At 41.2% G+C, this 16205-nt stretch overlaps 1 protein-coding gene across 6 annotated transcripts in view; it reads right to left on the reverse strand.

Annotated features, from left to right (window-relative positions):
• The window catches only part of ILRUN (inflammation and lipid regulator with UBA-like and NBR1-like domains), a 51321-nt gene extending 35116 nt beyond the window's left edge, over positions 1 to 16205 (reverse strand). For 5 of the 6 annotated variants that reach the window (XR_006286789.1, XR_006286790.1, XM_027826006.3 and 2 more), the window contains exon 1: positions 15813 to 16106. Coding sequence is in view for 3 of the 6 variants with exons in the window: in XM_027826006.3 (XP_027681807.1) it covers positions 15813 to 15970 (158 nt within the window). In the remaining 3 variants the exon portion in view is untranslated. Of the gene's footprint in view, positions 1 to 15812 lie in introns of all 6 variants that reach the window. The other variant, XR_006286788.1, reaches the window with a different exon arrangement.

Raw genomic sequence — 16205 nt, forward strand, 5'->3', positions numbered from 1 at the left:
ACTTCATAAGGAAAAGTTTCACAATGGGGAATAAAATATACCATTGCTAAAGTGGCTTGTGAGATTAATTCTTGTCTGTGAAATGCTCTGAAATCCTTTGATGAAAGATACTATGTAAATACAGATCAGAGCACAAAGATACTGTTCAAAGTTAGTGATTCATCTTCATAATAGACCAGTAACTCCAGAAATTTACATACTGATCTTTTATTGGCTTCTCCCCATCCCTATAGCCACACCACCATCTAGTTACCTCTAGCTAACAAGAGTATGAAAAACAAGTAAATCACAACCCTTACTCTTCCTACAGAAAAGCAGAGCAGAAGAGTGATGCAAGAATAATTCAAGAACTACAACATGGAGTATTAGATCCAAAACAACGTTATACAGAGGCACTTTTGCAGCCTTTTTGAATTCTTCAATAATATAGCTGCTGTGAATTTTCTTTTCTTCTTTTCAGATCCTTGCACAAAACATCACTGGGAACTGCACTGCTCACCTAGGTGCTTCATGTGAAAACAGTTAAGAGAAAATATGCAAAAGAAAGAAACAGCATAGAATCATAGGACTGGAAGGGACCTCAAGAGGTCATCTAGTCCAGTCCCCTGCACTCATGGCAAGACTAAGTATTATCTAGACTAGACCATTCCTGACAGGTACCTGTCTAACCTGCTCTTAAAAAACTCCAATAATGGAGATTCCACAACCTCTCTAGACAATTTATTCCAGTGCTTAACCACCTTGACACTTAGGAAGTTTTTCCTAATGTCCAACCTAAACCTCCCATGCTGCAATTTAAGCCCATTGCTTCTTGTCCTATCCTCAGAGGTTAAGAAAAACAATGTTTCTCCCTCCTCCTTCTAACAACCTTTTACATACTTGAAAACTGTTATGTCCCCTCTCAGTCTTCTCTTTTCCAGACTAAACAAACTCAATTTTTCCAATCTTCCCTCAGGTCATGTTTTCTAGACCTTTAATCATTTTTGTTGCTCTTCTCTGGACTCTGTCCAATTTGTCCACATCCTTCCTGAAATGTGGCACCCAGAACTGGACACAATAAGTTGAGGCCTACTCAGCACAGAGTAGAGAGGAAGAATTACTTCTCGTGTCTTGCTCACAATACTCCTGCTAATACATCCCAAAATGACATTTGCCTTTTTTGCAACAGCATTACACCGTTGGCTCATATATAGCTTGTGATCCACTATGATCCGCAGATCCCTTTCCGCAGTACTCCTGCCTAGGCAGTCATTTCCCATTTTCTATGTGCGCAACTGACTGTTCCTTCCTAAATGGAGTACTTTGCATTTCTCCTTATTGAATTTCATCCTATTGACTTCAGACCATTTCTCCAGTTTGTCCAGATCATTTTGAATTTTAATCCTATCTACCAAAGCACTTGCAACCCCTCCCAGTTTGGTGGTATCCGCAAACTTTATAAATGTACTCTCTATGCCATTATCTAAATCATTGATGAAGATATTGAACAGAACCGGACCCAGAACTGATCCCTGCGGAACCCCACTCATTATACCCTTCTAGCAAGGCTGTGAACGACTGATAACTAGTCTCTGGGAATGGTTTTCCAACCAGTTATGCACCCACCTTACAGTAGCTCCATCTAGGTTGCATTTCCCTAGTTTGTTTAAGAGAAGGTCATGTGAGACAGTATCAAAAGTAGATGAACTATTTCTCCTTCCTCAGTAATGGAACTCTATAACAAGTTACCTGGGGTTCTTCTGCTCCTTACTACTGATATGCAACACCTGCTGTTTACTTTATTTGCCCCAGCTCCTGGAAAACTGGAGCGATACTACTGAGACTATGATCCAAATAGGAAAACTCACACAACTATCCTGCTGGTTCTCAAACAGCAGATTCCTCAAAGGGATATCCTTGAGAGAGGGCCAAGGAATGGGAAAGAAAGTATCAGAAAATCCCAAGTGAGAGAAAGCTAACATTAAATATTTTTACCAGGCATAAGATGTGGTGGCTAAGTGGAAAGACACAAGATGTTTTATAACACTGGATGTGTGAATCCATCACCAATTGGCTCGTGATAGACACCATTCTCTAAACCCACATTTTGACAAGAGTTACAGAAATCTTCACTCTTGACTCCTCTTTCAAAAAAATCAAGACTATAGGAATTTGTGACTTTTGGGGAATTTGGATGATCCACCACACACACACACACACACACACACACACACAGAGGAAGCTGAAGTTTTTAGTTCAACTATTTCACGTTATAGCTGAAGAAAGTAAAGTTTCCTGATTAGCAGTCTCCCAAGAATTCTTATCAGAAAAGCAAAATCTTTCAAGGTCTCTGCTGCAAATAGCTGGTTCCAAATACCAAACTGGGTTTTCCAGACAGGGCAGAGAAATCTACACTGATTTTCTGCAGAATGAATGGCCCAGCTAATAGGCAATATGTATGCTGTACCCTATGCAGAGACAGTGCAAGAGAGGGAAACAGACTATGAAAGATTTTATGTAATTGTCACTGCTCTCCACACATGAAAATAGTGCCAATCACTTTTCTTCAAGGTGGATAAAAAATGGATTTTTAAAATCTAAATTAGGTTTATTTTTAAAAAGAAAAATATATGCATTTAAAATGATGACAAGCCTATATTAAGACCTACACGTATTATACTAAAATCATTCAAATCAATTTTAAAAAATCAATATTAAGCAAACACGTTTGCTGCCAAAGTTGTAAATAAAGTCTAACCACTGATCTGGTGGAAGTCACTGGCTAAGCAGCTGAAACCAGAGTTTGTTAAAGTGCCAAACCAGCTTCTGACAGCAGAAGACTCTTTTGCAGATGTAGAGAAAGTATTTTCTTCATTTCAGTTCATTCAACTAGTTCATTCAAAGTTAAGAAATCGATTAGAAATTGGAGGAAAGACTAGAAGAGTAAAACAATCTACGAATAAGAACTGGGTAAGAAAGGATGTGATCTACTAGTTCTAAAATCATGAAGGATATGGTTACCAGAAATAGGCTACGATTTTGTCAGCAAGGCCACAGAACCCGTGACTTCCAAAAACCTCCGTGACTTCAGCCCTGACAACTGGGAGCCGAAGGGTCCTGCTACCTTCCGCAGCAGCAGGGAGTTATGAGGTACGCCCACCACTTGATGCAGCGGGCCCCCAAGCTCAAAGCCACCATGGGCTGTGGGCGTACCCCGGCAGCCACAGCGGGGCAGGGGAGGGATCCTGGAGCTCTGAGTCCCTCCCTTCCCCCCTCCGGGGGTGGGAGGCACACAGCTCTCAGCCACCCTGCAGATGCCCAGCCCCTTCCCATTTTCTAATGGATATTTTTAGTAAAAGTGACCGACAGGTCAAAGGCTTCAGTGAATTTTTCTTCATTGCCCGTGACCTGTCCCTGACTTTTACTAAAAATATCCATGACAAAATCTTAGCCTTATCCAGACACAATCCATTCACTACATTAACTACAAATACTAATGCCTTTGTTTAATAAAAAGAAAAGGAGTACTTGTGGCACCTTAGAGACTAACCAATTTATTTGAGCATAAGCTTTCGTGAGCTACAGTTCACTTCATCGGATGAAGTAAACTGTAGCTCACGAAAGCTTATGCCCAAATAAATTGGTTAGTCTCTAAGGTGCCACAAGTACTCCTTTTCTTTTTGCGAATACAGACTAACACGGCTGTTACTCTGAAACCTTTGTTTAATAAATGTTTTTATATGCAAAACGTGTCTTAATATACTCACTTTTTTCCTAAATATCAGCATGTTTGTGTTAGTTTTATTAAGTGAAAAACAATTTTAAAATGATATTTTTGTCCATTTTTAACTGAATTTTTAACTGAATTCCAATTTCCATCCAATTTCCATCCAAACTAAGCCAGTAAATACGAACTGAATCATCCACCACTTTCTAACAATATAAAAAATGTAAAAGTCAAGAATGTGAATAAATGCATATTAAACTATATAATTGCTTAAGTGTAGAATATATAATATATCCTGATTAGCAAATAGTAATACCAAGTTTAGTGTAAAGGCTATATTAAGTTGCAAATTAACATGTTTTAATGATTACCAACCAATGAGAATCAACCTTTTAAAGAAAATAACTGAAGTACAAATGAAAAACAAAAATAAAATTGATTATTTGAATCAAGGTTTCCTGCTTGCTTATTTAAATCATGATTAACATCAGTGATTTAAATCAATACATACTGCTTTCCTTTAGGAAGCCTGTCTAAAAGTACTAATGAACACATGCATAGTTTAACCATTATCTATCACCCCACCTGCACCAGGTCGAGCATTTTATCTTGCCAAACAACGGAAAGCAAGCTCAGTGACAGAATCAATACCGTGACATTATGAAAAAAAGACAAAAACCCACACAGCCATCCCCAGCAGCTGAACCGTCCTAAGCAGGTGGTCAGAAGCTTTAAGTGTGGGGGAAAGTATTTTGAGAATGTCACAGTGGGAATCATTAGCTACTTGCGGCCATTAGAAATAGGCAAGAGCATCAGAAGAGCAATACACTTCACAGTGTGACAAAGATAGATCAATGCCCACAAGTGTGCAAAAGACTCTAGTAACACGAGCAACTCCTCAGTTATGCCTCCCATCTATAACTGTCTGCATTAAAATAAAGGAGTATAAGCTACAGAAACAGAACAAGTTCAGGCATGTATTGCAACTCAGCTGGGCTAAAATGATAGTATCCTCAATTCCTTCCACTACAGTTGTCTGCCTCCACTTCCACTTCACACCCACCCAATTTTTCAGAGGTCTACAGCTCAACAAGTAAAATTATATGGTATGTCAATCACAAGCTGGAACTTTATTTTTTAAAAATGGTAAATCATTAGGTCAACTCCCTGAGGTATGAGGGAGGAAAGAAAATTCAGTGGTTTGGGATCTTTTGTACTCTCAGTAAAAATTGCTTAAGATGGCCTTTTGAGTAATCTAACCTATGGTCTCATGTTTCTTACTAATTTCAGGGTGTGTGGGTGTAGGGATATGTGGAACCATTGATACAGAGATATAATAAACTAGAAAAGTTAACGGCTAAGCAGTATATTTCAAAAACAGTCTAACTCAAAATAAAGGATTGAGTAGTTGAAATATTTTCTATTACACATACTGACAATAGAACTGACATTATACTTACACCCTGACATCCTGTTATCTATGGCTGAAAACTGCTGTGGCATTTTGGTGATAGCACTTCAAGGGGTATCAGGCCTATTACAGGCAGCAAAGTGACTGTGTAGAAATAACTGTAGCTTATTAACAGCTTCCAAGTAACTGTATTCAGGTTAAGTCACAACAAGAGTTTTCTAACAGCATCTGCAAGCTCAGCCAGCAATCTGGAAAAACTAAATACTAGTCTTGTGGCTTCATGAACCAATAGACAATAAATGTTCTTAAATAAGAATGTGTTCAGCAGCTTATTGACCTGGCCAGAGTTGAGAGAAAATACAGTTCACTCAAACAGGTACCATATACTGATTCTGCATGTCAGACAGTAATAAGAATATGGCTTTGGTCACTATATTACCCAGAGGAATCTGAAGACACAAGAAGCAGAAGTGGTGTACATTAAGAAGGTGCTTGTTTTTAATCCTATCACTTCTTTAATAAAACTCTAAAGAGCAGCTGACTTGTGGGAAATTTTTCAGAAGGTGGAGAGAAAGGGAAGCATTTTGAAAATTATTCTGCCTCATATTTCTTGCCCCTTGCTCTTTATTGCAAACAATACTAGCATGGAAATGAGGTCTGAGCATCCTGAAAGCCAAGAAGGGAGAAGAGTCAGTAAAGGTGCTACACAAGGACAATACCTAGGAGTGATAGGATGAAATTATTAGAAATTTACATTGAATATTGGGGAAAGTTCCTGACAGAAGTATTAGGCTGTGGAATATTTCAGCAGGTGGTGGGAGTCCCACTGCAAGAGAGACTGGACAAACCATTGACAGCAGGGGTCTTCACACTCTTTCACAGCTTGAAAACTACCACAACTGGCCACACGAATGGGTGACATAAGGTAATTGAGTGATGTGAGCGAGGTAATATTTATTGGACCAACTTCTGTCAATCACGAGCTGGAAGTTTATTTTTTTTAAATGGTAAATTATCAGGGGACTAACATGGCTACAACAACACTTCACGCAACAATTAAGAAAGTGTATATTTGTAATTGCCTTTATTTCAATTTGCATTTATCTTTTTGGAAAAGGGAGAAATCACAGTCAACTTCATTTCATCCCCTCCTTCCACCTGATCTCTCTCAGGTGGGATATGAGAGCCAACAGATTGTAATCAGCCAGCTCTCCACAGACCTGCTAGCATGTATTCCAAACCAGTTTTGGAACCTCTGCATTAGACTATTTACCCTAGTGCAGGGATCGGCAACCTTTTAGAAGCGGTGTGCCGAGTCTTCATTTATTCACTTTCATTTAAGGTTTCACATGCCAATAATACATTTTAACGGTTTTTAGAAGGTCTCTCTCTATAAGTCTATATATTATAACTAAACTATTGTCATATGTAAACAAGGTTTTCAAAATGTTTAAGAAGCTTCACTTAAAATTAAATTAAAATGCTGATCTTACGCCACTGGCAGGGGGCTGGAGGAGATATGCCCTGATTCCACCCCCTTCCCCAAGGTCCCCGGAGCAGAGAGCGCACTGCGGCTCCGCTTTTACCTCTCCCGCTCTGTAGCAAGGGCCGTCAGCTGATCAGCCACAGGGAGGGAGAAGCTTGCCTGCCCTGCAAGGAGAGAGCAGCGGGCAGGGGGCGGAAAAGAGCGGGGCAGAAAAGAGCAGGCCAGGCCAGGCAGGATTTTTAGTGCCACGCTGATGGGGTCAGACAGCAGCGTGCCATTAAAAATTAGCTCGCGTGCAGTCTTTGGCGTGCGTGCCATAGGTTGCCAACCCCTGCTCTTGTGAACAATCTTGATTGGTTCAACAGCCAGTGGGGAGAATAGTGGGAATGGGCTAGATCGGGGTAGGCAACCTGCGGCACGCGAGCTGATTTTCAGGGGCACTCACACTGCCCGGGTCCTGGCCACTGGTCCAGGGGGTTCTGCATTTTAATTTAATTTTAAATGAAGCTTCTTAAACATTTTAAAAATCTTATTTACTTTACATACAACAATAGTTTAGTTATATATTATAGACTTATAGAGAGACCTTCTAAAAATGTTCAAATGTATTACTGGCACGCTAAACCTTAAATTAGAGTGAATAAATGAAGACTCGGCACACCACTTCTGAAAGACTGCTGACCCCTGGACTAGAGGACCCAATAGGTCTTGTCAATCTCTAATTTCTAGAGTCCTATGATAACAACTCATCTGCTCCCAATGCTTGTTTCTTATGTTATGTCATTCTCTGACAGAAGACTGACTCTTTTAGAAACTATCAGGATGATCATACACCAAGGTCTCTCACCTCAGATGATGCAGGAAGCATCTGAAACCAAGTTCTCGGATTATGTTTCATGCAAATATCCTGATTAAAAAACTAGACAAGAAATATAACATGATACCTTAAGAAGTGTCTGCAAGTCCTTTTTCCCATAAGCGTTTACTAATCAAATATCTTAGACAATAGATACACGCTCTCAGCAAAGTGGATTGTATCACATCTTGCACACTTGCATCTGAAGATTATTTTATCATTTTTAAAGACTACCACAGTAAAGGATGAAGGAAATTCAACAAACTCCTTTGACAAAATAATAGTGAGAATGGACAAGTGATTTCAGTTACTATCAAAAACAAGAACACAAGACTTAAAATGAAAACTCAGGTATTTATATAGCACCAGTTGTAAGAGGCAGTCATCTTCCACTAAACCAAAGCTGTGTCGAGCCGACTGCAGTCAATAAAACTGTCCGCTTGACAAAGTATCTGAGCACAAAGACTGCTATAATGCAGAGGCACAAATAGAGGTAAGGCTACATATTCAATCTCACCTTTCACATTTTCTGACAGAGTTTTGTATATGGAATTTCCTTGTTTTTTCTCTTAGGGGGAAACATTCTCCCTCCAAGTGTATTCTTTCCACTTACACACACATCCAAGTAACAGGATATAAAGCTCCATCATTGAGGCAAAAAGCCAGCTATACACCACTGACACATCCTAACCAATTTCCTAGAGTGGGCACTTCCTCTTAGAGTGCCACTTTTGTCAAGCATGCATCTGTCCTAGGAATGCAGCCTAAGGACCTATGTTAAGAGGCAGCATTTGGACTCCCTCTTAATGTATCCTGACAAGTAGTTTTAGTGTCTAAGAGAACAGCCGCAGTGGGATAAAGCTAGATTCTCATTCTGAATGTACGTAAACTATGGGGTGTGATGCTATATGTGAAGAGAGAGCACTCGGCTGTGCCTGACCAATACCATCTAACTAGTTTGCAAGGGGGAGTGCCTTTCATACTGTGAACACAAGGGCATAGCAACATATCTATAGCCCACAGTATGGGGTGATTGAGTTGGTTTGGAGGTTCATCTACTTTTCTTTCCAGAAGGTTCCAGATGGTTGCACTAGGCAATTGCTTATCCGAGTTGAGGTCTCTCTTGTATAGGGTATTGTGGGCTTCTATCATGCTACCCCTCCTTTTCAATACACACACGAGGCCACTACAAGAGTTAGTGAGTTGGAAAGTACAGCAACTTCTTTAGTTGATTCATCACACTTATCTCTCCCTTTTTCGCTCTCTCACTTGACTAGGCTGGAGCAAATGACCCAATGCCCGGATAAGTGCTAGCCGACTATGGTGCAATGTCCATTAGGGAAACAACCACAAGTAGTGATGGACACATCGCTTTCACTGACAGAACATCTGCCTTTTATTGCTAAGTTTCACAGCATGGGAGCCTTGTTAGATCCCAAGCTGCCCTGGAATGCCCAGGTATTAATAAGAACTTACAGTAGGAGCAGTAATCAGGACTGTGGAGTCATCTGCATCTGGCAAAAAAAAACAAAAACGTGACTTGCTTTCAACTAAAGACTTTGCTACAATCAACTATAGCTTTGTCACAGTGAGCAGATATTACCACAATGTGCTGCATATGAGGCTACACCTTACAGTCATTTGAAGGCTTAAGCTGGCACATAAAGTCACTGATCTTCACACAGGGAGCCCATCTCACTGGTGCTTGGAGGTCCGCACTGGCTTTCAATCAGCTTCCAGGTGGAATTTAAGGTGTTGATTTTTAACCCACAAAGCTTTGAACAGTACAGACCCAGATGATTAATCATTGCCGCTCTCTCTGGTAGATGGTAGATGTAATTTTTGGAGGTGCTTGAGACAACAGACACCCCTGCCAGTTTAAAAGAAGAATGCTAGCAGAGCATTCTCTGCAAAAGAGTCTTCTCCTCAGCCCAGATTAGTAAACTTTCAGGACACAATGCAAGGCACACTGTCTGTATCTTCTGAGAAGGGTTAAGTGATTTGGAAGTGCTTGGTGAGATTCTTATTTCCTAAAATGGGCTTTATTTCACATGGACACACTATTTGCGACTCCTGTGCTGAGTGGGGGCAAATTATGTTACATTATACATTATGTTACGTTCTTTTACTGTATTGTTAGAGACGCCAAGTGGGTGAGATAATATCTTTTACTGGACCAATTTCTAACTTTATTTTGTGGTGGTATTTCTTCTATTGTGACCTGGCTAAGTGACCCTGTTTTTGCATTTTAATTTTACAAAGCATGTTTATCTTTGTGTTTTTAATTCTGCGGAGTGCTTAGGGAAGAGATACCAATATTAGCATTTATAAAGGTACTTTTCATCCAAAGATCTCAAAGCTCTTTACCAAGCTGGGTATCACTACCCTTATTTTACAGGGGACAAAACAGACATGCAGTCACTTGCCCAAGCTCACACAGCAAATGAATGGCAAAGCTAAAGCTAGCATCTCAGTATCCTGACTCCCAGTCCAGAGCCTTATCTGTACTTCCTCCCTGGACAGGTGGTATATTAAATGGACAAAATAAAAACTACCTAGGACTGTTTGGAAGAGCATCCTTGTGAGTTAAAATCATCACCTACACATGCTCACTAGACCATTTCAAAATGCTGACTTTTTACAACCAACATTTCTCTGCCATACAATGGCTTTGCCACAGATTTATCCTCCCTGCACCTCAATTCCCCACTTGTAAAACAAGAATATTTATCACACATTAAAGGGGAGAGGTTTGAAAAGCAAAAATATATTACAAATCTTTGGAGAGGAGACACTATATACAAAAGCAAAGTTATTCAAAACTACTCTGTCCATGCCAAATTTGAGCATCACAATGTTGACCCAAACACACTCAAAACAGATTTATTTTTTTTTGAAGTATTTCTGTTCATATACACATTTCAATTCCTCCAGAGCAGATTTCTACCTTTAAAAAAAAAATCAATCTCAGGAAAAAGACACACATAGAAAGTCTTAACACAAAGATTTTTTTACAGAAAGCTCAGAACAAAACAAATTAAGGTTTACTACAATAACACTGGTATTTATAATGGACATCGTCTGGCAACCAGTTTTCACAACCTGCCAAACCTAAATTAATTGCTACATTTATTAGGCTAATATAAAAAAATACTTCAGGGGAAGTAAAAAGCAAATATGTCAATACATATTGCAGGTGTAAGTTACTGTATTATTTAAATGCTAAATTAAAGGGACTCACCACGAAATCCCAACATCTGGTTGTATTAAGGCAGGGATTTAAAATTAAACAACACCATCTACTTGAAGTCTAGTCCATTTTAAAATTAAATTGAGAGTAGTTTCAGATCCTACACCTGCCACTTGAATCCCTCCCCTGGCCAATTTTTGTGGTTTTACAAATCACATTTTTCAACTTAAACAAATATTTCTCTTGCGATCTGATATCCACATAAACAAAAGGGGAAACTAACTACACAGGGGGAATAGTGAAACTGACTCCACACAAAGAGATAAAGAAAAAAATGCCATTTTCCTCTAGTCTCTTACTTTTACAGTAACCTGAATTTCTTGTAACAAAAGTGAAATCTTCTGATAGACTGACGATTTTTTTAAAAAATCAGCAATGCTCATAAATATCAACTGCACTTCACCCAAAACTTACTCTACTGTATGAACTTTCTTCTGCAGGAATTTTCCTGTGGCTAAATACTCTACCTGTCCTGAGCACTGACAGTAATAATTGTCCTAAAGCAAGAATAGCAATAAAAGTTCCAATGTATGCACACTATATTACACCTGTCCAATTTAAATTTCCAGTTTCCTGGAACATTAACACAGAAGGGCTTTTCAAACAGATTTCTAATGTAGATGCAATTAGACATTACTAGGGATTTTGAGGGAAGGACGAGAACAAGCTCAGACATGTTACTAGTCATACCATATCACAACACTCGAAGTTCCTCTGGACACCTGAAACTTAACATTACCACAAAAATCATTTGACCAAAACACTTCTCCCAGTGCTTAAACCCAAGATGCCAGATGAGTTTCAGTGTCAGCCAGCCAGTTTTCTGGATTACGTAACATCTGGAGGGGGGATGGGAACACGCACTGTGATAGTTAGATAGTCTATTTAATGAAGGGCAGATTTTATCCCAGATGTGTTGGCCATAAAATGCACACTGACTACACTACCTGTGTAATCTCCAACATTAAGTGATAATTTAGTGCCAAAATGACACTGATAGAACTCAACTTTCAGTACCAGGCAAGAGTATCAGGCAACAGAAGCTAACCCCATCATACACTTTTCCCCTGCGTCAATCACAAAAAACTCCTCACCAAAAACCATGTTACGGTCGTGTCATTTTCAGAGAATGCACAGCAAGCATCTAAAATAAAGCCCAAAAAAATGGAGCAACTTGGATTTTGTGGTCCAAAGGGCAATACTGAGAACTTGGAACAATCCAAAAAGAACGGAATGGCTTATCAGCAGAGGCAAAGCTCTAAGGAAGTGATTTAGAAAAATGGAGAGAAAGTAGATATAGTTCAATTAAATATTGAATTCATAGCTTTTGATCATCAAGAAAAAAAACAACCTTGGAAATCTGTGCAATCTCAAGATGTACTCTACTAGCAGTGTTTTCACTATATTCCTAATAAGGCAGGAAACTGTTTCTTAAAGCAGTGGTTCTCAACCAGGGGTACATTACCCCTTGGAGTACTCAGAGGTCTTTCAGGGGGTATATCAACAAATCTAGATATTTGTCTAGTTTTACAAAAGGCTACATAAAAAGCAGCAGCAAAGTCAGTATAAACTAAAATTTCATAGACAATTATTTGTTTATATGGCTCTGTATACTACACACTGAAATGTAAGTACAATATTTATATTCCAATTGATTTTATGATGATATGGTAAGAATGAGAAAGTAAGCAATTTTTCAGTAATAGCGTGCTGTGACACTTGTATTTTTATGTCTGATTTTGTATATTTTTAAGTGACCTGAAACTTAGGGTAACAAGATAAATCAGACTCTTGAAAGGAATACAGTATTCTGGAAAGATTGAGAGCCACTGTCTTAAAGTACCCTTAAATTAAAGTTTCCAACAAGTTACAATGTGCCCTCTCTGCTGTTTGGTATACTGAACTGGAAAAAATCAGAAGTTTAAAGGTTAAAGTAATTCACTGTTTGTCCAGATTTTTCTGACAACTGCCAAAATATCCTCTGCGCTCCTTCCCCCCAGCTTGAAAATTTATAATAAATTCATTTATCAGCATGTCCATTAAGTTTACAAATGAAATACCATTGGAAATGCCCTCCAAAAACACTTCTTAGCTCTGATTTGTTACAACATGGTACTTTATCAACACGCGGGCAAGCAACTTCAGGTTTGGTTGTGGCGTAACAGATATCCTTAAAGAGCGGCTTTCGCTACTGTTGTGAAGGAAACAGTTTTCCCAACAATATAGTTAGTCGGTTTGTTAAATTTGTGCATGTGTGCAATAAAAGGGGAGGTGAAGTCCTTGGTCTTCCACATGAGTGCACTGCCATTGACCCTGCTATGCACTTCCCCTACAACCTGCTGTAGAGGTACATTAATCATAAGCTGGGAACAGTGGGGAGTTGAAGAACCAGCTCTAAGACTGAGGTGAGTTCCGAACAGAAGAACAAGCAACTTGGTAGTAAAACCAACAAACTAGGTTTTCAGGACAAACTGAACACACACTTCCCACCCACCACGCAAACCTAGAGGGCCACTGTCTTACGTTTCCTTGGAACTGCTTGTATGTATTATACAGCTATAACTTTCACATTGCCTCAACATACCAAAGAGCAAGGTTTTCCTTTAAGGAAAGCTAGTTCAAATTATGGCTTGGGTCACAAGCAAAAAGGGGTCTGGCCATTCCACGCTAGTACCCCAGAAACCTATACTAGGCTGTATTTGCCCATTATAGGTTCATGACCAATAGTCAGGATGCTGCAGATTTGGACTGAGGTGCATTGGCAGAGCTGTGTGGTGTCCTGAGTCTGGCATAGCAAACGATGCTGCAGATCAGGATTGTAGCACACTGGTAAGGTTACAAGAGGGAAGTTTTCACAGCACTTGTCAGCACACTTGGCTCAAGGCAATGCTGTTAAAATCCCTCACTTTCACAGCCACTAAATTCACTTAAAGGGGGATACATGAGAAACTGGAGCCATGCCATGGATCAGTTGTACTACGTTCAAATTAATGGACATTTTCCTCCCTACATTTTCCAATTGATAAGACCCAATCAGCCTCAGTTCCAATCCCTTTTTACTAAATTCACACACTAGAAACAACATTAAGGATGTGAATTAGGCACACAAATTTGAAATTGTCAGCCTAAATGTTGACAAATTTAAAATTTCTTTCAGTACTCCCCAAACTATTTGACTACATGCAGAATGTGTTACTTATGTTATTTATGTTTACATAACTCCTTTCATACAAAGATGAAACCATCTGAGCTGAGTACAAGCCAGCATCCAAAAGTCAAACATTTATAACTCAAATTCATGGCAAAAAATGCTTCACTAATTGTGTTGAAAATTCATTAATAAAAACAGTTGCCCAAACTGCTGACACACCAGGTTTCACCCAAGAGTTAGTTTTACGACTGATTTATTCATGCCTGAAAACAGGATTTTACAAAGGAAGCAGTGACAGAAGTATTAAGTGGCCATGTAATATTCCTGAAAACAAGAGTGTTTTCCTAATAAAAATCAGAATTATTACAGATGCACACACAAAAAAAATCCTTTTATGTCATCCATGATCATTCTTGAGTTCACACTGTTGGCCTATGAATTTATTCTTCCAAGAGAAATACAATGTACAAGGAAAAGCCAATATTACTCTGAAAAAAAAAAAAAACACCCATACGTACTGAAAACAGATTGTATTTATGTTACTGTCCCAAAAACTCTGAATAGGAAATATTTTGTCATGAAAACACTTGCCCCAAAGAAACTCACCACTTCCTCACATGACACCTTCCCTGGATTCAGGAGACTAACTTAAGATGGATCCAGCATTTGCTGATCATTCACCCTTTCTTCACTTCCCAAAAAAGGCAATCTCCAGTGTCATGTGAAACAGGGCTCTTGACAAATGCATGACTAAATATTACACTGTTTTCATGTTTATCCTTTCAACAATTCCAAAAAAAAGTTTGTTCACTTTGTAAGACGGATTTTTTTTCTAACTGCCATCTGGATCTGTAAGTCAAACTTGATCTTTCTGCCACTGTTGTTTTAACTGTGACAAGGAGTAACAACTGAAATTCAACCAATGACTTGGTTGTGATGGTTGAGACAGGACTCCAGCTCACTTTCCCATAGCCTTGTGAGCTCTGCGAGGCACACAGGAGTAAGAATTTGTCTTACCGAAGTCAGTAAATGTGCTGGGAAAGATGCACGGGGAACAAGAGGGTGCCACATTTTTTATTATAATTGCCTTTACTTGACCCTGGGAAAGGCTGCAGGACTGTGGGAGATGATGTCAGCAGGACAGGGTGCTAATGCCTGATTGGTCCTTCCAGCAGTGTAGATACAAGTACTTGTGCTGCATCCAGTCTCATGTGGAAGTGGGAAACCGAGCTCCCCATGCCCCTATCCCAACCAACTGTAGACAGGCTCCCCAGAGAGACGAGGGACCCACATACACCAAATATTGTGTATCCTCAACAGACAGGAGAAACAATCTGGGGGGAAACGACACCAGAGGACCACTCCCGCTTCAGACTGCCTGGTGATGCGAGAGACACTCTTTCCTCCTGACCTCAAGAAAACTAAGAGCCTTGTCCAAGTTAGAAGCTTCTGTTTCTCTCTCTGTTTACGCTGGCTGGGAAAAGGTTGCCCAGATGCTTCTCCCACACTGGGACTTGTCTTCCAGGCTTACCATGGCCAGGAAAAAGGCGCAGACAGACTACACAACCATACCTGGCCTGCCCTCCCCGCCCCACAGGGCCCAGCTTACCCCCTGCCCTCCCCACAGGGCCCAGCTTACCCCCTGCCCTCCCCTGGCCTGCCCCGCCCCACAGGGCCCAACTTTCCTCCCCCTCACAGGGCCCAACTTACCCCCCTCCCCCGGCCTGCCCCCTCCCCCACAGGGCCCAGCTTACCCCCCACGCCTGCCCTCCCCACAAGGCCTTGCTTACCCCCCTTCTCTCCCCTCCCCGGGCCCAGCGAACCCGCCCCCCTCCCCACAGGGCCCGTCTTACCTCCCGCTCTCCCGGGCAGCCGTCCGCCCCCGCAGCCTGCCCCCAGGCCTCGGCTGCCGCCCCCCGGCCCGGTGCCGCCGGCCAGGCCCGGTCCCTTACCAGTTGGTCATGTCCAGGAAGAAGGCGCAGCCGGCCGGGCTCAGCTGGAAGCCCAGCAGCCGCTGGAACTCGCCGATCAGCACGTCCTTGTCGGTGGTGCCCAGGCAGCTGAACTTCTGCATCAGCTCGGCGTCCAGGTCCACGTCCATCCCCTCCATGGCGCCGGGGCCGCCGCTCCAGCCCGCTCCGCTAGGCCCCGGGCCTCCCCTGCTCCGCTCCGCCGCCCGTCTCCTCAGCGCTGCATGGAGGGGGAGGGGACGCGGGGAGCGAGCCCCGCCGCACTGCGCACGCTCCGTCCCGCCCACACGCGGGGCACGCCACCTGTCACGTCGTCGCGTCGCGTGACCGCACAGACGTGGTGACGTCACCTAAAGGAAAAATACAAACAGAGCC

The sequence above is a fragment of the Chelonia mydas genome, chromosome 21 (assembly GCF_015237465.2).
Source record: "Chelonia mydas isolate rCheMyd1 chromosome 21, rCheMyd1.pri.v2, whole genome shotgun sequence".
Lineage (NCBI taxonomy): Eukaryota > Metazoa > Chordata > Testudines > Cheloniidae > Chelonia > Chelonia mydas.